This window comes from Streptopelia decaocto (genome assembly GCF_964273445.1).
Source record: "Streptopelia decaocto genome assembly, chromosome: Z".
NCBI lineage: Eukaryota > Metazoa > Chordata > Aves > Columbiformes > Columbidae > Streptopelia > Streptopelia decaocto.
Genome location: NC_138657.1, coordinates 40,327,659 through 40,355,393, shown reverse-complemented (window position 1 = coordinate 40,355,393; position 27,735 = coordinate 40,327,659). Strand labels below are relative to the sequence as shown.

The 27,735-nt window shown below is 42.9% G+C and overlaps 1 protein-coding gene across 7 annotated transcripts in view; it reads right to left on the bottom strand.

Moving 5' to 3' along the window:
• The window catches only part of PIGG (phosphatidylinositol glycan anchor biosynthesis class G (EMM blood group)), an 86,296-nt gene that overhangs the window by 13,898 nt on the left and 44,663 nt on the right, over window positions 1-27,735 (bottom strand). For 6 of the 7 annotated variants that reach the window (XM_082075257.1, XM_082075254.1, XM_082075259.1 and 3 more), the window contains 2 exons: window positions 25,613-25,922; window positions 15,827-15,990 (listed from right to left, as the gene is read on the bottom strand). In XM_082075257.1, coding sequence (XP_081931383.1) covers window positions 15,827-15,990; window positions 25,613-25,922 — 474 coding nt within the window. Of the gene's footprint in view, window positions 1-14,071; window positions 14,716-15,826; window positions 15,991-25,612; window positions 25,923-27,735 lie in introns of those variants that run through there. The other variant, XM_082075258.1, reaches the window with a different exon arrangement.

Here is a 27,735-nt window from a genome sequence, read left to right as displayed (position 1 = left end):
GGAGGAAAGGGTTGACAGAGAGCATCTACCATGGTTTACCATTGCCTTGCAATTAAATGGTGATAGGAGGGAAAGGGTGCAAAAGAGGGGAAATTGAGAGAGAGACACAAAAAGCCATGACAGCAAGAAACAACATTCAAGAAAGAGAATATGCATGAGAAAGCCCTCACATGCAATAAAGAAGGAAAGAGCATGACAAAAAGAGGAAAAGGGCAAAACAAATGGGGAGAACAAGGAGAAAAAGGAAAAGTGCATGGCAGAGAAAAGGACAGTGTGCATGTGTGAGAGATAGCAAATGCCCACAATTAAAGCTAAGAGTATGCAAGATTGAGAAACTACAGAATCTGCAAGGAAAGCATACACATGAGAGACCGGCAAAGACAGAGCATGCATGAGACAGGAGGAAAGCATGCAAGACAGGAGGAAAGCATGCAAGACAGGAGGAAAGCATGCAAGACAGGAGGCGTGCGCAAGGTAAACATAAGATATGGGAAAGCCTGAAATAGAAGAAGTGTGTAGGACAGGATGGGAAAGTGAGAATGTTGGCAAAATAAAGTGCAAGGCAGACAATGTACAAGCAGAAGTAAGAAAACCACATGTAATATATGTGAAGTGCAGGGGAACGCTCAGACAGAGGAGGAAAACAGGCTAGGGCAAAAGCAAAAGCACAATTAAAGAATCATAGAATAGATTGGATTAAAAGGAACTTTCAAAGTCCAACCTCACTGCAGTGAGCAGGGACATCTTCAACTAGATTAGGTTGCTCAGAGCCCCATTCAGCCTGGCCTTGAACGTTATGAGGGATGGGGCATCTACCATCTCTCTGGGCAACTTGTTTCAGTGTTTCACCACCACCCACATTGTAGAAAATTTCTTCCTCATGTCTAGACTGAATCTCCCCTCTTTTAGTTTAAAACTATTACCCCTTGTCCTATGACAACAGTCTCTGTGAAAAAGTCTGTCCCCATCTTTCTTACAGGCCCCCTTTAAGTCCTGAAAGGCTGCAACAAGATGTTCCCAGAACCTTTTCTTCTTCAGGCTGAACAACCCCAAATCTCTCAGCCTGTCCTCACTGTAGAGCTGTTCCATCCTGCTGATCATTTTTGTGGCCCTCCTCTGGACCCTCTCCAACAGGTCCATGTCTCTCCTGTACTGAGGGCTCCAGAGCTGGATGGACTCCAGGTGGGGTCTCAGCAGAGCAGAGAGCAGAGTAGAGGGGCAGAATCACCTCCCCTCCCTCAACCTGTTGGCCACGTTCCTTTTGATGCAGCCAAAGATATGATTTGCCTTCTACGCTGCAAGCACACATTGCAGGCTCATGTCTAATCTTTCATCCACCAGTACCCTCAAGTCCTTCTTGGCAGGGCTGCTCTCAACCCCTTAACCCCCAGTTTGAATTGATACTGGGGATTGCCCAGACCCAGGTGCAAGACCTTCCACTTGGCCTTGTTGAACCTCATGAGGTTTGCATGTGCCCACTTCTCACGCTTGTCCAGGTCCCTCTGGATGGCATCCCGTCCCTCTGGATGGCATCCCATCCCTCAGGCATGTCATCTGCACCACTCAGCTTGGAGTCATCCGCAAACTTGCTGAGAATGCACTTGATGCCAGTGTCTATGTCACTGATGAAGACATTAAACAGTGCTGCTCCCAATATGGACCCCTGAGGGACACCACTTGACACCGGTTTCCATCCAGACATTGAACCATTGACCACTACTCTCTGGATGTGACCATCCAGCCAGTTCCTCATCCACCAAACAGTCCACCCAACAAATGAGAAGAAAAAATGACCCACAAGAGAAGGAAAAAATGACAGAGGGGAAGGGCACATAAGAGAGGAAAAGGGTGCAGTAGAGATAGGGAAGAGCATATGTGGAAGAGCACAAGACAAGGAAAGCATGCTAGAAAGGGAAGCCATACGAGGAAAGCATGAGAGAGCATGCAAGAAAGTGTGAGGGGGAAGCATGTGAGAAAAAGAAAGGGAAAAGGTGTGAGAGATAAAGGGAAAGCAAGGGTAAGAGAGCAAAAGCACAAGCATGAGTGAGAGGAAAAGTGCATGAGGTGGAGGGAGAGATAAAAAGTGTACAAGAGGGAAACAGGGAATGTGTGAGAGATAAAGAGGAAAAAGCACATGCACAAGAGAGAAGGAATTCATTTGTGAGGAATGAAGGGAGAAGTAATGCATACAAGTGAGAGAGAGGGAAGTACATGTACTAAAGGTAAAGTGCACATAGGATAAGCATATGCAAGATAGGGGATGTGCATGCATGCAAGAACAAAGGAAAGCACACATACAAGAGTAGAAAAGCACACCTGTGGAGAGTGAAAGCACAAAAGAAAGCAAGCACTGGAGAGAAGGCAGAAGAAAGGGAAAGTGCATGAGATGGGATACGCAAATGAGATGGAAAGCATATGAATGCGAAAACACACAATGTGGTAAATGTGACAGAGAGGGTGCAGAAGTGAGGGAGTGAAAAGAGAGAGGGCAAATGTGCAAGAGAGCTTGATTGTTCCAGGATGCATATAACATCATGCACAAGAGAAGGAAAGCATGAGATGCGGAAACTAAGACAGAAAGGATGTAGCAGTCAAAAAGCTTATAAGTGAAAAAGGTTGAAGCCAAAAAGCTTGTAAGGCAGAGTAAGAAAGCTTATTCAAGGCAAGCAAAAAGTGTGCATCAGAAATAGAGATCATGCAGCAGGGACAACAAATATACCAGAGACAGAAATTATGTGCAAGACAGGAAGAGCACTTCTGAGAAAGGGAAAGTGTCCAAGAAAGGAAAATAAGCAGTGAGAAAGATAGAGAAAGGGAGAGTGACAGATGATAAAAGAAGAGGGTAAATGTGTGGAAATTATGAGAAACAAGGATGGACAGTGAGTGTGCAAGAAATGTAGGAGAGTGAGAGAGATGTAAGGACAAACAGACAGAAAGAGGAGTGGGGAGCAAGATATGGACAATGAAAGGGACAGTGAGGCAGAGGGAGAGCAGTAGGGGCAGTAAGAGGAAGGTGCAGAGAGGAGAAAGTGAGGGATAGGGAAGAGGTCGAAGGAGAAAGAGACCAAGAGGGACTCCAGAAAAAGTGAAGGGGATAGACAGCAAGAGTAGGGATTGACAGGAAGTGAGAGAGGAGGAGGGAGGGACACTGAGAGGGAGAGAAAAGATTCAGAGAGGGAGAAAGGACACTGCTTGAGAGGAAGGAACATCAAGGGCAGGGAGACAGACAAGGGGACAGAGCAGGGGCAACAGTGAGAAAGATGGGGGCTATGAGACAGGCAGAGACAGATGGACAGCAAGAGAGATGGATGAACAGCTAGAGAGACAGAAGGACAGCGCGGGGGGGAAGGGCAGTGAGTTAGATGGGAACAGCAAGTGAGACAGAGGGACAAGGAGATGTGGAGGGGAGAGGGTGGGGTTGGGGAAGACAGAGCAATGGGGACAGTACGGGGGGGCAGTTGATATCAGGGAAGCTAAAGAGAGAGGAAAAGTCAGAACAGGACGGGGAGGAGGGAGGAGGTGAGTGGCAAGGCAGGGGACATGGACTGACTTGGGGGAGCCAGAAGGTCAGCCAGGGCAGGAGGGGAGGGCCAGACAGAGAAAGAAGGAGAGAGGGACGAGACTGGGGGTGCAGTGAGAGGGAAGAGTGAGGGGTGGAGGGACTGCCAGAGAGAGAGGGACCACAAGAAAGATAGACAGGCCAGGGGACAGCATGTGAGAGTGGCAGAAACTGTGTATTACAGTGAGTGCAACAGCATGCGAGAGAGGGAAAGGCTCTCTGTGAGGGAGGAAGATGGGAGAGGAAGCAAGAATGGAGGTATATGGACAGAGGGAGTGTTGGGAAGAAAAGAAATGGGAGGGTCCTTGAGAGGGAAAGTGAGGGAACAGCAAGATGAAATGCGACTTAAAGACAGAGAGGGATGCTGGAGGGCAGTGGCCAGGCATGGCATGGCTAGCAAGTAAGAGAGATTATGAGTGCTAGTGAGCAAGAGACACAAAGAAAGCTCAAGTTAGAGACTGAAAACACGTGCAAGAGATAAATTGCAAATTAGAGATCGAAAGCATGCAATAGGAGGCGAAAAGGCAAGAGAGAATGTGAGAGGAAAGAGCTTGAGGAAGATGGTGGAAGAGAGAGTGGAGAAAGCACCTGATCGAGATCAGGATAGCATGTGAAGGAGTGGGAAAAGTGCATTCCATGGTGGTGGGGAGCACTTTCCGAGACAAGGGGAAGTGACAGGAGAGGTGAAAGCAAGAGCAAGGGAGACAGAGAAAAGCGGGAGAGTAGGAAGGGAAGAGATGGCAGTAAGAGTCAGAGAGGACAGAAGAGAGAGACAGAGAAAGGGGCTATGAGGGAGGTACAGCAAAGGATGAATTTTTGCGGAGAGAGAACACTGAGGGAGGGAATGTGAGAGAAGGGACAGTGTCAGAGAGAGAACAGGGCAGAGAGGAGTTGTGAGGAAGAGACTGAAAGCATAAGCAGGAGGAAAAGTGCAAGCAAGAGAGGAAAAGGGTGCGAGGGATAAATGAGCAGGCAAGAAGGGTAAGTAAATCAGAAGAGGGGAAAGCAAGAGAGAATAAGAGAGGGAAGAGCATAAGATAGATGTCAGTAAGGGAATGTGTGTGAGAGAACTGGAAAACAGAGAGGGGTGGAAGGCTAAGGGAGAGGCTGGAAGAGAGAGGGGAAGCACTGAGGGAGTGGTGTGAGAAAGCTCACTGGAGACACAGAAAGCACATTCAAGGCAATTTGTGAGGTGGGGGCTTGAGGCACTGGAGAGTGAGGGGAATCTGAGTGGGATAAAAGAAATACAGGGAGAGCAAGAAAAGGAAGTCTCAGAGAAAGCATATGGTAGAAAGGCAATGCATCTAACAGGGAGAAATGGAGTATGTGAAGGAGGGAGGAAAAGGGGGTAACAGAGAGAGGAAAAGCATGTGATGGAGGGGAACTGTGTGAGAAAGGGAAAACAACCATGAAAACATGTCTCAGAGAGAGGGAAAAGATGAAAAGTGTGAGAAAGGTGGGAAAGCATGCCGTGTGAGAAGGGGTTAGCAAAAGAGGAAGAGACAACATGAGAGAAAGAGGGAAAACAGTAAAGCACAAGGGAAGGAAAAAGCATGCAAGGAAATGAAGTGTGTGAGAAAGAGCAAACTGCATGCTCAAGGTGAAAAGCCAATGACAGGTGGGCAAACCACCTGACAGTGAGAGGGAAAGTGCATGAGATAGAGATAGGGAAAGTGTGGGAGAAAGAGCAAGAGGGAGAAGCATGAGAGGCAAATGACATGATATGGAGGAGAATCACACAGTGGACAACGACATGGTAGGTGAGAGAGATACAAACCCTGTGACAGAGTGAGAAAGCATGTGAGGGAGAGAGGAAAAGTGACAGAGATGAGGGATGTGGGAGTTGAAGGAAGAGAGAGGGAAGGGGGAACTGAAGAGAAGAAAGATGGAATAACATGACAGAGGCACAGCAAGAGAAAGAGAGGAAGCAAGAGAGTGGGACAGCAAAAGATAGCAGGAGAAAGAGTGAGGAATGACAGTAGTAAAAGACAGAAAAAGCATGAGTGAGATGAGAAGTGCAAACAAGAAGGGAAATTGTGTGAGACTGAGACCATGTGAGAGAGGGAGAAAAAGGAGTGGTAATAAGACAAAACAGAGAAAGGGAGAAACGCAATAGAATGGAAACAGTGAGCAAGGAAAAGCCCATGAGAGACAAGGAAAGCATGAGAAAGAGGCAAAATTCCTGTGAGAAGGAAAGCATGAGAGAGAATGCGTGTGAGATGGAGGCTGCTCAGAGAGACAGGCACAGGGTGTGTGAGACAGAGGCAGAGAGCATCACAGAAAAAGGGAAAGGGCATGGGAATCATGTGAGAGGGAAAGCATGCAAGAGCAGGAGGGAACATGAGCGGGAGGGAGAAAGCACATGAGAGGGGCACACTGTATGTGAGAGACTGAGGCAAAGTACATGACAGAGAGACAGAGGCAAGCCGCACAACAGAGGGGCAAAGCAGGTAAAAGAGGCAAACTGCATGAGACATGGGAGTAGGAAAGTGTGTAAGGGAGAGAAGGAAAGGAACATGGAGAAAGTGTATGTCTGAGAGGGACAGAAGAAAACTGAGATAAAAAACTAGGCAGACTGGAAAAGAGGGAAAGAAGGAACACAAGACAGGGATAACAGGAAGTAGAGGGAAGAAAAGCACAAGGAAACATGCAAACAAGAGGAAAAGTACAATCAAAAGAGAGGAGAATTGTGTGAGAGAGACAGGAAACACATGAGAGGGGGAATGCAAGACAAAGAAGATGAAAGCAATAGACATTGAGAGAGGCAGGCACTGGAGAAAGAATAAACATGCAAGACAGAGAAAGCTCAAGAGAGAGACAGCAAACAAGAGACATCGAAAACACTAGAAAGAGGGAGCTAAAGTGTGTCTGAGAAAGAGGAATAACACGCAATAGTGAAATGCAAAGCAGGAGAGAGACACGCAATGGGAATGATGGAGACACGAAGTGTGCAGGGGGGTGGAAGTGGGACAGGGAAGGGAAAGGGAGAGAAAGAAAGAGAGATGGAGAGAACTAAAGAGAGGTAAACAGAGAGAGGTCAACAAGAGATAAGGAGGTTAGCATGAGAGAGAAGAAAAAAAGCACAACTTAAGAGACTGAAAGCATAAGCAAGAGGGAAAATTATTAGGGAAGCACAAGAAAGTAGGAAATCACATCAGAGAGAGAAGTGCACCACAGAGTACAACAGCCCCAGTTCCCTCAGCTGCTCCCCAAAGGGTTTGTGCTGCAAACCCTCCACCAGCTTCATTGCTCTTCTTTGGATATGCTCCAGCACCTCAACGTCTTGCAGTGAGGGCTCCAGAACTGTACACAGTATTCAAGGTGTGGCCTAACCAGTGCTGAGTAAAGGGGAATGATAATTTCTCTTGTCCTGCTGGCCACACTATTTCTGATACAAGCCAGGATGCTCTTGGCCTTCTTGGCTACCTGGACACACTGCTGGCTCATGTTCAGCCGGCTGTTGACCAACACCCCCAGATCCTTTTCCACCAGGCAATGAGAAGAGCCTGGCTCCACCCTCATGACACTCACCTTTTACATATTTATAAACATTAATGAGGTCACCCCTCAGTCTCCTCTTCTCCAAGCTAAAGAGACCCAGCTCCCTCAGCCTTTCTTCATAAGGGAGGTGCTCCACTCCCTTAATCATCTTTGTTGCCCTACGCTGGACCCTCTCCAGCAGTTCCCTGTCCTTCTTGAACTGAGGGGCCCAGAAGGGCACCCACCTTTCCACCGGTTCTCACGAGGGAAGAGTAGAGGGGAAGGAGAACCTCTCTGGACCTACTAACCACATCCCTTCTAATACACCCCAGGATGACACTGGCTATCTTGGCCACAAGGGCATAGTGCTGGCTCATGGTCATCCTGCTGTCCACCAGGACCCCCAGGTCCCTTTCCCCTACACTGCTCTCCAACAGGTCCTTCCCCAACTTATACTGGAACCTGGTGTTGTTCCTGCCCAGGTGCAAGACTCTACACTTGCCCTTGTTATATTTAATTAAATTTTTCCCTGCCCAACTCTCCAGCCTGTTTAGGTCTCGCTGGATGGCAGCACAGCCTTCTGGCATGTCAGCCACTCCTCCCAGTTTTATGTCATCAGCAAACTTGCTGACAGTGCACTCTATTCCCTCATCCAAGTCATTGATGAATATATTGAATAGTACTGGTCCCAGTACTGACCCTTGAGGGACTCCACTAGATACAGGCCTCCAGTTAGACTCCATCCCATTGACCCCAACTCTGTCTTCTTTCCTTCAACCAGGTCCCAGTCAACCTCATTACCTGATCATCCGGACCGCACTCCCTCAGTTTAGCTCTAAGGATGCTGTGGGAGACTATGTCAAACGCTTTACTGAAATCAATATGGACCACATCCACTGTTTTAGCATCATCTATCCACCTCGTTATGTATTCATAAAAGGCTTGGTTATGCACGACTTCCCCTTGGTGAAGCCATGCTGACTGCCTTGATATGCCTTGAGATGGCACCAAGGATAAGTTGTTCCATCACCTTTCCAGGGATGGGGGTGAGGCTGACCAGTCTATAGTTACCCAGGTCCTCCTTCTTGCCCTTTGAAGACTGGAGCGACATTTGCTTTCCTCCAGTCCTCAGGCATCTCTCCTGTTTACGACTTAGCAAAATTGATGGAGAGTGGCCTAGCAATGACTTCAACCAGCTCCCTCAGCACCTGTGGGTGCCTCCCATCTGGACCCATGGATTTTTGGATGTCCAGATTGCTTAACTGTCCTCATCAACCAAGGTGAACTCCTCCATTGCCCTAACTTCCTCTGGGGCCTCAGGCGTACAGGGCTTCTCAGGACAGCTTCCGGCAGAGTAGGCAGAGACAAAGGTGGCATTCAGGAACTCTGCCTTCTCTGTATCTTCTGTCACTAGGGCACCCACCTCATTCATCTGCGGGCCTACACTACCTCTAATGTTATTTTTATCTGTGATGTATTTGAAGAAGCTCTTTCTGTTGTCCTCGACTACTCTCACAGGTTTAATTCTAAGGAAGCCTCAGCTTTCCTAGTTGCCTCCCTACATCTCTGACAACAGCCTTATATTCTTCCCAAGTGGCCAGCTCCTCCTTCCATGATCTGTAAACTCTCCTCTTCCACTTGAGCTTGCCCAGCAGTTTCCTGTTTAACCAAGCAGGTGTCCTGGCTCCCTCCCATGACTTCCTACATTTCGGAATGTTCTGATCTTGAGCTTGGAAGCAGTAGTCCCTGAATGTTAACCAACTATCTTGTGCCCCTTTACCCTTGCCTATGGAATTTCCCCTAGCAATTGTTTGAAAAGGCCAAAGTTGGCCCTCATGAAGTCCAGGGTTGTGATTCTGCTTGGTATTCTATTCCTGCCACATGAGATTCTGAACTCCACCATCTCATGGTTGTTGCAGCCAAGGCAGCCCTTAACCTTTACCGCTTCGACCAGACCCTCCTTGTTAGTGAGAATGAGACCCAGCAGCACTCCTCTCGTAGTTGGCTCACCCACAATTTGCATCAGGAGAGGTGGTAGGAGAGGAGGGATAGCCAGTGTATGTGAGGAGGGACTCAAGAAAACTTGAAAGACAGAGGCAAAGTGCATCTGACAGACAGGAAACCCCCAAGAGAGGGGAAATGAAAATCTAAGATGGAGAAAAAGCAGGTCCAAGACAAGGACAAAGCAGGGTATGTCTGGGGGAAGGTCTTACAGATTGGGAGGAAAAACTACACGGATAGAAGGACAGAGAGTGAGTAAGAAGGAGGAAGCCCAAGACGGAGACTGCAAGCTTAAAAAAGGGAAAGTGCATGCAAGAAAGGCAAAATCTGTCAGAGACCGGAGAGCATACAAAGGAGACTGAAAGCAAGAGGCAAAGAGAGAATGAGGGAGGGAGGTGCTAGATAAAGAAAAGGCACATCAGATAGGGAAGCTGGGAGGGGGAAAGAAGACCCAGGTAAGAGACTGCTTGTACTTTCCCTCTCCATCACATGTTCAATTTGAGTTTGTATGAATTTGAGTGTGTGTGTGAAAGAGATGGAAAACGTGAGACATGAAAGCAGGCAAAAAAGGAGAAACTCTACAGAAGGTAAAAGGAAGACGGAAAAAGGAAATGCAAGAGACAGAAGGATAAACAAGACAAAGACATGCAAGAACGTAAAAGTGCACAAGAGAGAAAGAAAACAAAGGAGAGACAAAGCACATTCAAGTGAGAGAGGCAGAGCATGCGTGAAAAGGAGAAGCACCCATGCGAGAGGCACAAAGTGCATGCATGGGGAGGAGAGTGCATGTGTGTGGGGTGGGAATCATGTGAGAGTGGAACACACAAAGGAGAGGAGGAGCATGTAAAAGAGATGGATGTGTGCCAGCCAGGGGAAGAAGACAAAGGAAACAGGCAGAACAGAGGTAGAGAGGCATGTGAGAGAAGGTGGAAGTTCATGCAAGAAAGGGAGAAGTGTGTGAGAGAAGGCAGAAGTGTATATGAGAGGGGGAGAAGTGCATAAGAGAAGGTGAAAGTGCATGTGAGGGTGGGAAAGAGCACACACAAGGCAGGGAGAATGCATGAGAGGAAGAAAGCATGATGAGAGAAAGTGTGCATGAGGGAGAGGAAAAGCATGATGGAGGAAGTGGGAGGGAGGAAATAGCTAAGGAGGAAAGCACATGGGGAGGCATGAGATGGGGGAAGTATGCTTACAAAAGGGCAGAAAGATGAGTGGGACAGAAAGGCATGGGGGAGTCAAGCATGAGAGTGGGGAAGCCCATGAGAAAGAGGTAAGCACATGCGAGGAGGGGGAGCATGTGCATGAGAGCTGGGAAGCACGCACATGAGAGTTGGGAAAAGCCTGCACACAAAAGAGACGGGGAACATACACACATGAAAGATTATGAAAGCCCAGGCATAAGAGATGGGGAAAGTACACAAGGAAAGGAAGCATCTGTGAGAGGGTGAGAAAGCAAGAGAGAAAGGAATTGCTTGGGAGGGTGAGGGGAGACAGGTGTATAGCAAGACAGAGGGAGAGAGAGCGAGAGGTAGCAAGGCAGAAGCATGAGCAAGGATATAAGAACCCTGCGTAAAACCACATTCAGGGTACCCTAGTTTGGTTGTGACACCTCATGTGCATGAACAAATATTAACTCTCGTAATTCTGTGCTTTGCATCCTTGCCCCTCTCCTCATTTGGCATGGGCCAGTTGCAAATTTTTGTGACAAGACAGAAAATGCATAAGAAAATGGGGAAGGGTGAGAGAGAGAGAGAAGCAAAGCACACACAAGTGAGAAGCAATGCACATGGAAGACGTGTAAATTGTGTCCAGCAGTCCTTAGTGGTGGTGAGGGGATAGCAGGAGAGAGAGACTGGGGGGTACCAAACAAGGTAAAGAGAGGGATACCAAGTGAGTGAGAGGGATAGCAAGCAAGAGAGAATGAGGGACAGTGAGTCAGAGACAGAGGGAAGGACACAGGAAAGCATAGCTTCATTTTATAGCAGCACCAAGCTTCAGGGTCCTTCCTCTACTAACAGCTGCATGGACCAAACAAAGAATTCTTCTTAGATGTCCGTACAGACTAACCTAACCCCTTTCATCAGAATTTATTAAAATTCCTTTTATTTCACCCCAGTGCCTATGACATTTGAAAACTCTGATGCAAGTTAGCTTTGTTCTGTTAAGTTCCAACAGCTGTGGTTCCCTAATGACAAGAAGGACTACCAGAAGATTATTTACAGACACAAAACTTAAGAAGAACAACGCCAGAAGAGCAAGAGGAGGAAGACAATCAAACCACAAAAACCTCAAATCAGAACTTGGACAGAAATAAAAAGCAATTTCAGAGCACTTTCAATTCAAGATTACCCACAAAGTGATAGACCACTTAAAAATTAAAAAGCATACCTGAGTTGCTTACTCTAAGTTGCTTCTACCTAAGCCACTAAGATCCATAGCTGCCTGAAGGAAGCCTCATTGGAAAAGTCAGTGTCTCCCCAACATGACGAATGAATGAGGAGGTATCCACCAGAGAGCACTAATGATGTCTAAGAGGAATCTCTAGTCATCACTGCAGTGAGAGCATGCCATGAGATACTTAAGCGAGTAAAATGCTCTTCTGGCTTGTGGCAATAAAACCCATTCGAATCTTATCAAATAACTTCCAAATTTCCATGCATGTCAACAAACAAGTAGATACCTTCTTCTATGTGTTTTATTTAGTTTATTTAGACAATGTGACTGCTGGCAAACACAACAGACAAACATAACAGGTATTAGCATTCTAGAGAATGCAGTAGCAGTATATACTTAGTTGTAAACACTTCTTCAGCTTTATTTAACCTAAGGAAGAGAGAATGGAGTGAAACCAGAAGAATTAAAACCTACTTACATAAAACACTAGAGGGCTCAGGGAAAATTGTTTGGATTGTTCCTTTAAGGAGGGCTGCACTTTCTAACTGGGACTCAAAAAAAAAAAGTATATTGAAACACTCACTGCATGTCCAGGTTGTCAGAAAGAAAAAGGATTCTTGTATTAACAGAGATTGTGAATGGAGGACTCAATCAATTAAACAGATTAGGTTGAAGATGGGAAAAGCTGATATTTACTGCTGAAATTCCTTTAGCTAGCATGCCTTTGTAATCCTCCTTAGATCAGCATTATAAAAGAATTCGCAGCAAAACTTTAGTTTGCTCTACCAGCTTTCTACATTAACAAAATTGCAGCATAACATTGAAAGATTTGCAACTATTTACACCCTCCCGTTGGGTAAAACTTCCATTCTCAACACCTGAAAGCCATTTGCTAACATGAAAGCGCTGTTAGAAATTCTGATCACTAAGGAAGAAAAGCCAATAAGCATGCAGCCTTCTGACGCTAGGACACATCCACCACTTCAGCTTGACACCTGACTCAGTAAACCACTTAGAGCACAGATTCCAATGTGCAAGTAATCTGAAACCTACTACAATGCCTAGCTAAAGAGTGGTAATTATACAACACTGTGAACATCACCCACATGACAATTTCGTTTGGGTAGGAGCTTGAAAAGTGAATCCATCTGGAGCTTACTGCACAGTGAGGCCAGATTATCCAACAACATGGCCTTTTTCTTTGTCTTAAGGATCCCAAACGCCGAAGTTCTACTTTAGATCACAGCAATACAATGGTCACAGTAAAAACTACCCTTTACATGAATCAGGTGCTCTCTGCAATTTATGCAAGTCACACACAGAATACTCGGTTAAGCTTAGGCGTTAGTTTAATCAGTACTCCCTGTCTCAAAAATAGTTTCAAGAGTTATTGCACAGTTTCCATGGAGACTGAAACCAAAGAGTTCTTACTATTTTTGTCTGTGAAAATCCCATAAAATTTAAGCTGCCAAGTTTCTTAGGATAGCCTGAAGAACTAAAAATGGTAGCAGTATCCATGTCACCGTCTATCACATGCCACTTAATTATTTTAGAAACATATTTAACTTTCCATGTGAGGAAAATATTTTCTAGTTTCACATGTTTCATAAGATGGAAGCAAATTGTTTAAGGAGTTCCAACTATATTTCCACAGCAAATGTATTATTTTGAAACATCTTTATCTTCTATTCCATCTTATCATACTGGCTGAAGATACACTGGCTACATGTATTTAATGCACTTTCACATCACAAGGAGGCTTTTAACACTGTTTCCTATGACATCCTCCCAGGCACACTGATGTAGTCCAGACTAGGAAAGTGGACAGTAAGGTTATCTGAAAACTGGCTCAGCTGCTGGGCTCACAGAGTTGTGGATCAGCAGCACAAAGTTCACCTGAAGGTCAGTCACCTGCAATCAACTCCAGGACTTGACACTAGAGCAAATAATGTTTAACATCTTCATTAATGACCTGAACAACAGGTGGGAGTGCCCCTTCAGCAAGTCTGCACACAATACAGAACTAGGAGGAGTGGTTGATACAGCAGATGGGTGTGCTGCCATTCAGAGGCACCCTGGCAGGCTGGAGAAATGGACTGACAAGAAATTCATTATGTTCAGCAAAGGAAAATGTCAAATCTGGCTCTTGGGGAAGAATAAACCCATTCACCAGGACAGGCTTGGGGATGACCATCTGGAAAACAGCTTGGCAGAAGGACATAGGTTGTTCCTGGTGGACAACAAGTTGGACATGAGCAAGCAATGTTCCCTTGAGCCAACCGAGGACTGTAGTGGGAAAAGTAGAGCCAGCACATTGAGGAAGATAATCTTTCCTCTCTGCTCAGCTGTGGTGAGATCACATCTGGCTTTCTGGATCCAGTTCTGGGCTCCCCAGTACAAGACAGAAATGGGTGTAGTGCAGCAAGTCCACTGATATGTTACAAAGGTGATGAAGATACTGTAGTGTCTGACATAAAATGAGAGGATGAGAAAGTGTGAATTGTTTAGCCTTGAATAGAGAAAGCTCAGCAGGGATCTCACCAATGTTCATAAATATCTGACAGAATGAAGATATATCCAGACTCAGTGGTGCCCAGTGAAAGGATGAAAAGCAATGAACACAAGCTGAAATACAATCAAGTCCCCTTGAACGTCACAAAACTGTTTTATTGCAAGGGTTATCATACACTGGAACAGGTTGCCTAAGAAGACCCCAGAGTGTTCATCCTTGGAGATACCAAAAAAAACCAACTAGCCGTGGCCCTGAGGAACCTGCTCTGGTTGACTCTCCTTTGGACAAGAGGGTTGGAGTTCAGACTCAAGTATTCCGTGATTTCATAAAGACAAAGTGCAGTGAGAAGGAAGGGTATGCATGTGTACTTGCCCGTAGGAAATGGTGGCCCAGTGGATCTCAGTTTCTAAGAACTCCAGGAAGAGGCTCTTGGTAAGCAAACCCAACTGATGCAACTATAATTTACAGGGGATCTAGGTGGCTGGAATAGTAGCTGGATAGTTAGCACTGAAGTCAGACTTCCCTGTCCAGGTCAACTCCCTCAAATGCAACAGCTTTATAATAGACTGCAGGATGCTATGGACTTTGTTAAGAATGGCACTGCTGAGCAGTTCTGGGAACACCCACTCAGCCAAGACTGCACCAGGATGGGTCAGGAATCCTGTTGACATCCTGTGGAAACCAGATGGAACCCATTCAGCATGCTCCAAAAAAACACGGCAGCTGGATTCTTTTAGACCTTCCTCTTTGGAGGAAGCAGGGAAAGGATCTTCATATTGAGCTCAGGACCACATGAAAAAAAAAAAAGGAAAGGGTTTGAATTTCACTGAGCAGGGCACATTGCTTATAAAACAGTTAATAAGAAACCTTTAAAAAGAACATTGTAAAGCTTCTAAAGGTTTTTTTAAAAGGCTCAGTCTTGCATACATTTAAGAAAATATATGAAGCAGCTGAACCTCTGCCTTCTGCAGTTTCAGCACTATTTTAAACAAAACAAGGCAGCGGGATAAAGAAATTGGGAAAAACAGTAGATTAATAGAATGTAAGCAAAATCCAGGGTCATGGGTCATATGTTTACTAGAAGACAAGAAGCAGGGCTTTTGACATGTACATGATAACTCTTTCTAAAGAGAGTTGAAAGAATGGAGAAAACTTGAAGAGCTTGGATATTGGGGGGAGGTACTAACAGAGTAAAGCAGTAACAAAAGCTAAACTGAGGAGCATTAAAAACAGAGTTGAAACTGAGTTTGGTGTCAAGACACCAGGTAGTAAGGAAAATTCAAGAAAGGGGTTTCTGCAGCTATGCAAATTCAGACATTAATAGTTAGTGTATTCCACATCCTATCCTCCTGAAGAAAAAAAAAATAGCAGAATGAACAGAGAAAAGTCTGGTTTTCAGAGGCATTATACCTGAAGACCAGTACTTAAACAGTATCAGTCTATGTAAGACCAAAGATGACTTCAGTGTAGCTGGCCTCAGACTAAGAGGTAATGTTCTGAATTCTATTACTTTTAAAAGTCCTTCTCACATCTCCTACTTAGGAGGTTCCAAGTAGAATGTTTTTAGACAGCACATGCTATTACAACAAAACATAATAAAATTTTAAGTAATTTAGATCAGCAAACTGAGAACTCATTAAAAAAAAAAAAGTAAAACACACACTTGTATTCCCAGTGCAAAACTTCTGCAGAGAAAATGAAACTGAGAGTGAGGTGATACAAACTCATACCAAAAAATGAACATGCATTTTCTTAATAGAAAACTAACTTCCAACAAAAAAAAAAAAGTGAACAAAACTATTTGTTTGAAAAGGTATACACTATATGGATAAGATTTATAGTACGTAGAGAAGCATTATTTTAGTTCAAAACATGATTACCTGCTGTCTTCAGAGCTCAAGTAGCACAATAAATGAATGGCCCAAAGCAAAGGTCCTGCATAAGTTGCAAATGCTGTAAGGAAGACAGCTGGTATTTCCACATAGCTTTCTAGTCCCACAAAACCTGCTGTAACATCCACAGTAGCAAGGCCATTTGAATTTCCCTGAAAATAGGAATAAAAAAGCAAAATATTCAAATATATCCAAAGAAACATTCAGAATACATTAGAATAATATTAATTACTGTGCCTGCTAAAGACTTACTGTTTAAGCCACTTTACAGTACAGCCATATTCATTACATTGGAATTTCAATAAAGCAGCTTACCATACAAGAGTTTCTATTTAGGACTTACAGACTACTGAAGGCATGAGCAGGATCTTTCGCTTGTCTTATTTTGTCTGCAAATTAACATGCCTGTTACTTAATAAATCACAGAAGAGTTTAAAGCAAGCAGCTGCACTTGGTCGCAGTAATGAAAAAAATGCATGTACTCTCCTGTCCTGGTTTTGTTAAAAAAAAAGTTTCTCTTTTAGTGAATTTTGCCTGTCAGCTAAAGCCTTCATATTAGCTGCATTTTCCTGGAGAACCAGATACATGTTTTGGTAAACATAGCAATGGAATGCAAAGTTATTGATAAGCATGGATGGACATCTCACGAGGGGTAATGAGAAACAGGTGACCAAGAAACTGACCAACTGTATAACACATTCCATTCACATGAATACTTCATATAAAAGTGGGAGATCACAAGGATCTCGTCCCTTTTGCCTTCTTTTCCTTTCTGCTTACGGCCGACATTAGGAGAGGATCTTGCTAGTCGTCTCTGCGAACTGAGGCCTAGTGACAGACTGAATCCAGCTCTGGTTGGCTGCAGAGTCCAATCCAGGACTCTGGGTGCCGGCTCTGCAGTTGCTGAGACTTTCAAGATTGGTTTTATATATTTTGTATTATCTTCTCTATTCTTATTAGTAGCATTAGTAAAACATTTTTAGTTTTTCCAGCTCTCTTCTCTCTGTCCTTCTTTTCCTCCCGATCGCCTGTCCTTAGTGGGAAGGGGGGAAAGGGAGGGGCAAAAGGGGAAGTGGCAGGGAGAGGAGGTTAACAATACATCTGCCAGGGTTTTATTGTCACCCCACAATCTAAACCCTCGGCATCTCCTCAGGAAAGCAGCGAGGGCAGAGGAGGGAACCAGAAGGAAGGAACAGAGCTTTCCACCTTCTCCCCAAATTCCCTGTGGTTCCTTTCCCACAGGTTTAATTCTACCTATCTTTGACTTTGTTTAAAGTGATGTAACCGTAGAACAAGGAGAGGAAGGATGAACACACTTGGATCCACACACTTAAAACTCCAACCACACTGGATGTTAAGTGTCCAAATACCCCACTCTCACCAGGAGTCTGCTGAGCCTCATGGATGACTCGACAGGTACTATTGGAAGAACCCTGCTGAGCACTAAGAAGTATTTTTATTTCATCTTGGGTATCTTTCTCCAAGACTAATTCATATATTTGAACTCAATTTTTGTAGCTTATTAAATTCTAATATTCCACACAATACATAGACAACTGACAATTCAGAGTGTCTGATTTATCTTAAAGTATCGCTCAAGTATTTGAAACAGTGCAATAGCTTATTGTGATAAGGGCACAAAGTCATAGGAGACAATGCACTATTGCATAAATCCATTCCATGATAATCCATCATGATCTAGATCAATGAGGCATAAATATAAGAAAACTGCTACTCAGCATATTTGCTATAGTAACAGAGGAGAATCCCTCCATAGAGAGTAATGAAAAGAATCTAAAACCCTCTTCAAAGCTGCAATATTTATCTGAAAACTTTTCAGATACCACATCACTCACTGAATATAAGCTATTACCTGCAGTATCTCAATGACTTTCACTGAACTGAGAAGTATAGATGTGCAAGACAATACGCTCCTGACTTGTTTAATAACTGATTTAACACAGCAAACTGTTATTGCACTTCCACTGAACCCTTCACATAATTGTATGCCTTTCTAGTAACTGAAACTCTATAAACAAGCATAGAATGAGGACTGTATTGTAATTATTTGAAGAAAATAATTTAAGGTGAACAAATTAAGTCATTGGAAAAAGGTTGGCCAGAAAAGTTCTGCTATCTCCATCCCTGGAGGTTTCAAGACCCTGAGCAAACGGGTCTGACCTCACAGCTGATGCTGCTCTGAAAATGCGGTTGAACTGTGGGCCTCCTGAGTTCCTCTCCAATAAAAATTATCCTACAATGTTTTGAAATTGCAACGAGAAAGCTATAAGCCACTTGAAAATGTCACTCAGTCCATCTCTCTACCTAAAGGCAAGATGAATTTGATATAAATGAATTCTAAAACATACAAATCTATTCTGTTCTCCTCCAGTGATAAAAATACCAGAAAGTATAAACAAGTCTTAAAGGTTCTGAGATTGTATTTTCTTTCTCCTCTTCTGCAGATACAGTGCTCTAAAGATGCGAACAAAAAACCACAAGACTAATAAATGAATACATGGAATTTTTGTTCATTTATAAGTTTTCATCCAAGGTAACTAAAATATTTTAAGAAATATTTACAGCAACATAAATTTTTTTTAGGAGCTGCAATAGTTGATAGAAACAATCAAGGTATTTATTTCTATTGTCACCGCATTTGAAGGGCAAGTAGCAGTGATAAAGATAGAGTATACTTCTGGGAAGTGAATGGTGAGTTCTAAGATGTGGAGAACTCAAGAGATTAGGAGAAAACAATGTATCATTCAAGCTTGTTGAAAAATACATCAAGAGGTTCTTAAGCTTGCACTACTATCCTGACAAATAAGTAGACTAAATGTATTAATTTCCTGTCTGTTTGACAACACTGGCATATTTTTAACTTTGCTTCTCTTCATCAATTTATGCGAAGCAACAAACAAAGCAAAAATCCTAACTACTAAAAAAAGACTAAAAAAAATGTAGTGCTTTTACCCAGCTACACATAAACAACACAGGACTTTATCCAGCCAAGCTCTGAAAACCTCCAAGCATGAATCACAGAACCATAGAATGGTTTGGGTTGGAAGGGACATCTGGAAATCATCTAGTCCAGCCCACCTGCTAAAGCAGGTTCACCTAGAGCAGGTAGCAAAGGAATGTGTCCAGGCACGTCTTGAATGTCTCCAGAGGAGACTCCACAACCTCTCTAGGCAGCCTCTTCCAGTGCTCTGACACCCTCAAAGTGAAGAAGTTTCTCCTCATACTTAGATGGAACCTCCTGTGCTTCAGTCTGTGCCCTTTCCCCTCATCCTATCATTGAGTACCACTGAAAAGAGTCTGGTCCCATCATCTTGACATCCACCTTTCAGATATTTCTAAGCATTTATAAGATCCCCTCTCAGCCTTCTCTTCTCCAGACTGAACAGACCCATCTCTCTCAGTCTCTCCTCACAAGAAAGGTGCTCCAGACACCTTATCAACCTTGTAGCCCACCACTGGACTCCCTCCCAGTAGTTCCTCGTCCTTCTTAAACTGGGGAGGCCAGAACTGGACACAATACTCCAGATGTGGCCTCACCAGGCCAGAGTAGAGGGGAAGGATAACCTACCTCGACCTGCTGGTCATACTCTTCCTAATGCACCCCAGGACAGCATTGACCTTCTTGGCCACAAGGGCACATTGCTGACTCATGGTCAACCTGTTGTACACCAGGAGTTCCAGGTCCTTATCGGAAAAGCTGCTTTCCAGCAGGTCAACCCCTAAGCTGTTCTGGACCCTACACTTGCATCTGTTGAATTTAATCAGATTCTTCTCTGCCCAGTTCTCTAGCTTGTCCAGGTGTCGCTGAATGGCAGCACAGCCTTCTGGTGCGTCAGCCCTTCCTCCCAGTTTGGTACCATCAGCAAAACAGCTGAGGGTCCACTCAGTCTCTTCATCCAGGTCATTGATGAACAGGTTGAACAGGACTGGACCTAACACTGGCCCCTGCGGAACCCCACTAACTACAGGCCTCCAACCAGACTCTGCACCATTGATCACAACCCTCTGAGCTCTGCCATCCAGCCAGTTCATGATCCATCTCACTATGCACTCATACAACCCATACTTTCTGAGCTTGCCTATGAGGATGTTGTGAGAGATGGTATCAAAAGTCTTGCTGAAGTCAAGGTAGACAACATCCACTGCTCTCCCCTTGTCTACCCAGCCAGTCATACCATCATAGATGGCTGTCAGTTTGGTCAAAAATTCTTTCCCCCTGGTGAATTTATGCTGACTACTCCCGATAACCTCCTTTTCCTCCACATACTTGGAAATATGTCCAGAATAAGTTGTTCCATCACCTTACCAGGGACACAGGTGAGGCTGACTGGCCTGTAGTTTCCTGGGTCGTCCTTCTTGCCCTTTTTCAAGACTGGAGTGACACTGGCTTTCTTCCAGTCCTCAGGCACCTCTCCTGTTCTCCAAGACCTTTCAAAGATGATGGAGAGTGGCTTGGCAATAACATCTCTCAGCACTCATGGGTGCATCCCATGAAGACTGCATGACCTATGTGAGCAACCTTTTCCACTGCGTACAATTCACAAAGATCTTGATAAAGGGCTGGAAAAATGAGTTAATGTGTAGTCTTCCCAAGTAAGTTATAACTGTTTAATAAATTTGCCTTCTAGGTTCATATTGTTAGAGAGCAGTAAGGACCACCTGGTTCTACAAGGGAAAGTAAGGTGGGAAATATGGGGGAAAACAGGGCAGGTGAGAGCACTAAGTCAGGAGGACTGGGAATACTCAGTGGCATGTCCAGGTAAGTACCGGATCCAGAGACAGTGATCAGGGCCAGATGCACTCCAGGGATCACACAGCAAGTCTATAGTTACAAGTCAGGTCCAAAATTAGGTCAGGAAGCCCAACCACTAGGTTCAGATCAGGATCAAGAAGGTACAAGACCCACACAGATACACCTGCTTATACAGCTGTGACACAGCACAGCCAGTAAAGCATCAGATTAAAAGCATCTCCCAAAGGAAAGGAGGGCCAGGCCCTTCATTTTAGCTATCTCCCAAAGCTCCTCTCAGTTAAGAAGATGACCTTGTACTTTGCTAAACTAAACACCTAGACAGTAGATGTACTCAGGGCCCTGGTGTGGATGAAGTGTAGAATGCAAAACCTTTCCCCTTGCCCCCCATTCTACTTAAGATCAAAATATTAGTTTCCACACGCAGGCATTTCATTTTTACCCCCAATTTCATACATTATGCCAGCTGATTAATAAAAAATAGTATCTGTTCCAATGGACCTTGCTTCCTTTATACACTTAGGATTTTCACAGCTATACTTCTACAAAGTCTTTAAGGACTCTACAATATTTTTTCAAAAGAACACTGTCTCATTCATTAAATAGGCTATCCTGAACAAGGCTATTTTTAGTCATGATCATATTCAAAAGGCCATCACTTACATTCCACACTTAGCAAGACAGAGTTACTGGTTTTGTCATTACATACCCTCCTGTCTACCATGATCTAATATAAGCTCAGCAGCCAGGGCAAGAAGTCTCATTCTCCTCATAATCACACCTGGACATGTGCAAAAAGTAGTTTGCTAAATCTCCCTCCTATTTCCAGATGGAAGGGTTTTCTATTTAACTTATATTCCTCTTCTTCTGCCCTATGTAGCTAGCACAGTTTAAATTTAGTATCCAATCTGGTGGAAATCAACAACAAATTTCAGTGTTTTCCAATTTACGTATTTCAACCATAAACCTACTATGATTTTTTTATGCCACATTAGCTCTTTATGCCTGTCTAGAACTAAAACTTAGCACTACTCTGAACCCAGCAAGTTGAATAGTGGTAGCTCTAGTAACCACAAAACTTGGAGAAATAAGTCAGGGAAGACATTAAACCTATGCCAGCTCTGCACATTATGTCTACTAATATAGTTGTGCTTCCTTCACATCTGTCCCCTAGCAGTCAAGTGTAGATATCATCTTGCTCCGGAAGCAGAAAATTAATTGCTAGCTGGCACCAAGACAGGCTGAACAGAGGTTAATACTGAAGCTGAGAACTTGGACTTCTCCAGCAGAAACAGCCTAGGAAGCAGAAACTTCCTTACTGGTTATTCAGTATTTGAGAACAAATGATACATACTCTGTCTGAAATACAACCCTTTCCTAAGTCAGTCAAAATTTAAGACCTCAATGTTGATGGTCATGGCCAAGACAGGTAGTTTCTAAATCTGGTACACCTGCAGCTTACTCAGTAAAAATGGTGTATCTTCACTAGGAGGCATAGAAGCAAGGAAGGAATTTGAAAGCTATCACCAAGGAAAGACTTTCCTGTTTCTCCCCACAAGGTGAAGGGAAAAGATCAAATAGCTTATTAAAAAAAAAAAAAAAAGAAAAAAAAGTTACTAAACCAGAAAGCCACATTGTTAAAAACATGGATACTTTCAGAGTTTCACCTTCCATCACTAGAGTAAGTAAGAACTTGGAAGTGTACATAACCATGCAAAATCACCTATAGCTTCTCCTGAAGTCAGTCGTCTATGGTATTCTTCAGATACACATAAACACTTAAAGCTTGAGTGCCTGCATTCATCACTAGAGTGTGTGTAAACAGGGGAACCTGCATTGCCATGAGAAGAGAGTGTTTGTAACAGACCTGAAGGAAAGGTTCTCTCTATGGGTTTGTGAGAGAGAAGTCCTGGTGCATGGATGGGGACTACATCTTTTTCAAATCAGGTATGCAAAATTGCATAGAAATTGGTGGATATTCACCTGTTGTATATCTGGTATGGATCCTGTATCTATTGTTCAGTGACCATCAGTTAACTAAGTGACATTATTAATTATATAGGATGGCCAGTTAATTATGTGTCATTAATAAATCAATAAAACACTTCAATCCTGATTTTAAGCTACACAAACTGAGCAGTTTTTCCCTTGTAACAAGTCATTAATGCTCTAGGCTACGAACTCAAATGAAAGGGAAGGAGAAGCTTAAATATATCCAAGAAGAATGTTTAATGAAGGAAGTGGGTTTTGTAGGTTGTCAGACTTTTTATTTTCCCTTGGTAGTGCAGATCAGAATGCTATACACCGAGCAAACCTACATACAAAGAGCATGAAACTAAACATAATTTCTGGAAGAAGCTTCTTCCATCCTTGGATATACAGTCCCAGACAGGAAAACCTATTATCAGAATAAACTGGGAGAAATTTACCAACTCAAGAGAGAGCATTACTTAGATTTTGAGGGACCTTTCTAGCCTCTGTAATCTTATGAGATACCAGCTTGACCATTCTACTTTTCTACAGTAATATTTTGCACATCAGATAATTGCTTTCAAATTATGAAGGGCAAAAACCCCATCTCCATATTTGCCAAAGATACATGGGCTACACATATCTAATGAAAGGAGGTTTTTAACACTGTTTCCTGTGACATCCTCCCAGGCAAACTGATGTAGTCCAGACTAGGAAAGTGGACAGTAAGGTTATCTGAAAACTGGCTCAGCTGCTGGGCTCACATAGTTGTGGATCAGCAGCACAAAGTCCACCTGGAGGTCAGTCACCTGCAATCAACTCCAGGACTCAACACTGGGACCAGTACTGTTTAACATCTTCATTAATGAACTGAACAACAGGCCAGAGTGCCCCCTCAGCAAGTCTGCACACAATACAGAACTGGGAGGAGGGTGACATAGAGGATGGGTGCGCTGCCATTCAGAGGCACCCTGGCAGGCTGAAGAAATGGACTGACAAGAAATTCATTATGTTCAGCAAAGGAAAATCTCAAGTCTGGCACTTGGAGAGGAATAAATCCATGTCCTGGGTCAGGCTGGGGTACAGCCTTCTGAAAAACAGTTTGGCAGAGATGGACATAGTGTCTTGGTGGACACTGTGTTGTCTGTCAACCAGTCATTTGCCCTTTGTGCAGACCAGCAGCACCTGGGACTGCATTAGGAACAGCATCACTTGGTGGTTGAGGCAGATGCTCCATTCCCTCTACTGAGCTGTGGTGAGATCCCATCTGGGCTCCCCAGCACAAGACAGACATGGCTGTACTGAATAAAGTGCACTGAAATGCCACAAAGATGATGATGGGAATGAAGCATCTGTCATATAAACATCTATCTGAAAGAGCTGGGCCTGTTTACTCTGAGGAGGACAAAGCTCAGCAGGGATCATAACAATGTGTATAAATACCTCATGAGGGTGAGTAAAGAAGATGTAGCTAGATTCTGACCTTCTCAGCCACTTAGTAGTGACTAGCAAAAGAATGAAATGAAATGCAATGCACACAAACTGAAATACAAGAAGTTCTGTTTGAAGACCAGAAAAAGTTTACCACCACTGGCTAGGGTGGTAAAGCACTGGGACCAACTGTCCAGAGAGACTGCAGTCTTCTTTCTTGCAGGTATTTAAAATCAGGTATTTAAAACCTGATCTGGCTCACCTGCCACTGCATAGAGGGAGGTTGGACTGAATGACTGCTAGAGGTGCCTTCCAGTCTCAATTCTTTTGTGATTTGTTGGTTCTGTGAAATTCTTAGCCAACTGTACCAAGAACTCGTCATCACTGATAATAGGTGCTTTATGAAAACATTTCAACTATTCCTTATTATAGTCCCTTTTCCATAAAAAATGGTAGGTAGGCTGGGAACAAAATCCTAAATTTCTGGCAGCTGTTCTTGCTTGGTAGCTCAGTACTGAGAGGGTCCTGCCTTCAGCCTCTTGCAAGCCCCACTGGGGGCTGCTCCCAGAAGTCTGTAATCAGAGCTGACTTCCTGAACAGTAACATCCAAAACCTTTAAAAGCCACTCAACTAAGAAATGTTACAGAAAAACTGGGTAGGAAGGGAAGAATTCTGATGATCTTATCCCCTTCAACAATTCTCTATCCTGACATGTACTCTCAGAGCAAAGTCAAGCCAACAGTCAGTCAGTACTAACCGGATCAGAAACAGAGTAGCAAGTACTCTAAGCTTGACCACAGTTTTAACATCCACCGCCAGGTCTCAAAACTAAAGCAAACAAGATCTCTCCTTGAAATGTGGCAACAAATCAGAAAACGTCTCTTCCTAAACCAGAAACAACCAGATGCCTAACTTAACAAATGCCCTCTTCAGACTGCTACGCTAAGTATCCAACATTATTAGCAGTAGAAAAAACCTCTCCAGCTTTGATGCTAAGGAAAGTTTTTGAGGAATTGCAACCTTATTTACAATATAGAGAACTATGTTACTGAAATCAGTGAGGCTCCTCAGGAAAAAAGATACCATTTGATATAAAAAGAATGGCAATTAGTTCTGATTCTCATAAGATAAATACTTTGTCACAGAACTTCCCTTCAGTCTTAAACTGCATGTAGACCTATTGTGATACTATTAAAGGTTTTGTAGGCCTCAAGAAGCAGGGACAAAAAGCAGTCTGTCTTTTATCGGTATTCATCAACTCAGCTGAAATTTTTAAATGTATTATCACTAGAACAGTATTTAGGAGGTCCACTAACAGACCAAGATCACCCCTGGTATATGTATCCTATATTTTTAACACTTTCAGAAATCTATATTGAGGATAAGTTACCACGGTATGTATCTTTTCCCTGATTCTGGGGGAAAAAAAACAATAAAACAACACCACACATTAATAACAGAGATAGAAATGAAACCTTTCTGAGAACGCAGTAAACTTTTCCATTCTAAAATTTAGTTGGTATTTTACTCACAGTGCACAACATTTCTTTTGAACCCCATTCCCGCTCCCACCCTTGTAGCAGGGAGAGTATTCAGCTTACCTGAAAATAAAAGAAAGCTTGGCCAAACCAGTAGTGCATGATAGTAATCTGTGTTGCATCACAATTCAAAGGTCTCCAGATATATTTTGTCATAATTGTCTGAATCAGCAGACAAAACACCAAGACTGGTAAGTTGTGAGGTCTAAATAGAAGGGCTGCTAGCAGAACCAGTCCACTATAAACTTCCCATAATCCTGTATTCTTCACACTGGAGTCTGCAGAAATAACCTGTGACTTTAGTATATCTTTAGTGCCAGTGAAGACTATGCCAAGAACAAAGACATAAACAAAACGAGCTTCAGTAATCCCCCTAAAGAGGAAATTAAAAAAAAAAAAAGTAATAATAATTAATACATAAACAACAGAAAGTCTTTCAAGAGAAGTGCAAAACCAATGCAGTTCTGTCAAACAGGTTAAATTCTAAGGGTAGTAATGGCCAATTTAATGAGAGCGCTTTCTCAAATACAAAAACTCTAAAATTGGTTCATATTTAAATTATAACACCTCGAAACCAACTTTAGCAAAGAAAACAGCTTGTGCTAAAAACTAAACTAACCTAAAATACAGAAGTAAAGTTATATGCCAATTAATGTAACCAACATAATTTTTTAATTACTATTCAAGGTCTAGATCCATAAATATATTCATGTAAATATGTCACTTTATATAGCACAATGAATTTCCCCAAAAATACTCCTTAAAGTGATATGGAAACTTTACTTCAGGAATTAAATTGATTTTAAAATGACTGTTCCATTTAAGCTGTTAGGTGATTTTTCACAACTCATTGACACATACATGTTTCTATTTAGCCAATCAGAAAGACAGTGATAGTACCTGAAGATCCTTATTGTGGTCTGAAATTTCTGAACACTTCAGACATTTTCTCACCTTATATAGTTGCACAGATATACAGATATGTTGGATTATACCAGCACATTTTTCCTTGTAATTGCACACATTTTTCAAATTCCTGGGCAATAACATTACAAAAAAATGTTTTAAGTAGTAAGTGTAATTAATATCTACTGCTATGTTCATTGCACCTACAAATTCATCTCATCCAAAAAGCTGAAAAGGACAAGAGCCAGTAAGCTTAAAAACTGTGACTTGCTATTCTAGAAGTGCAAGGCCCTAGGGACAAAGAAAGTGAGAGCAGATATCCACCAGAATGCACTGATACTCATGTTTACTGAACAAAAGAAGTGACAGAACACAGTGTGAGCTAAGCTATAACAATAATCCAATGAACTCACCAAATCAGGTTATTAAAATTTTTGTGGTTATAAATCTACTTGATTTTCCAAAAGATAAAAAAAACATTATCTACACACTTTATCCATAATTTAATATATCCCTTAGGGATTACCAGTCACTTTATACATTAGTGGTGAATTAACATGGTCTCCTATGAAGCTAATATAATTCACACAGAAGTGAGGACTGAGTCATCTAAGCTTAATAATACATGGAGTATTAGACCATGACACTAAAAATAGTAAAAGCATAGTTACACTTGGTGTAACTAGTGTACCTAGCTGACCACAGAAAACACCAATAGTAAAAATTTGTAAAAGCAAATTTATCCTTTTAACTTCAATTATTTTTTCAGTCTTCAGAAGGTCACCTTCCTTCTCCAATAATTACTAATAAGTGATCTTGAATTCAGTCTTTTTTTTCTACATACAGGAAAGAGAACCAAAAAGGAGAAATAATAAGGAATGGTGTTTACATGTTCAGGTGTTTTCTTGCACCCACAGAACCAAGAAAAAAGGCAAAACCACCACATGATAGTGATGTGGCCTTCTTAAACCTTGACACAGTGCTCTGCTCTGTGGTTCACCTTTCAAAAGTTTAAACTCATACCTAATGGTCTAAGCAAAGGGGGGCTTTACTATTTTATTCCCTTAAATAGCAAGCCTTTATAAAGCTTTTTCCTTTAGGGGCAAAATTACAAAACAGTAAAGTTTTGAGAGTTTCTGTGTTTCTGGCTAATGCAGGAACTCAGTGCCTTTTCTTAGTATCTCTGGTAATTCTGATCTAATCATTACAAAAAATATATTCAAATATATTCATGCAACTTAGAAGTAAAACTTTAGAAAATAGCTTTGGGCATTTGCCAC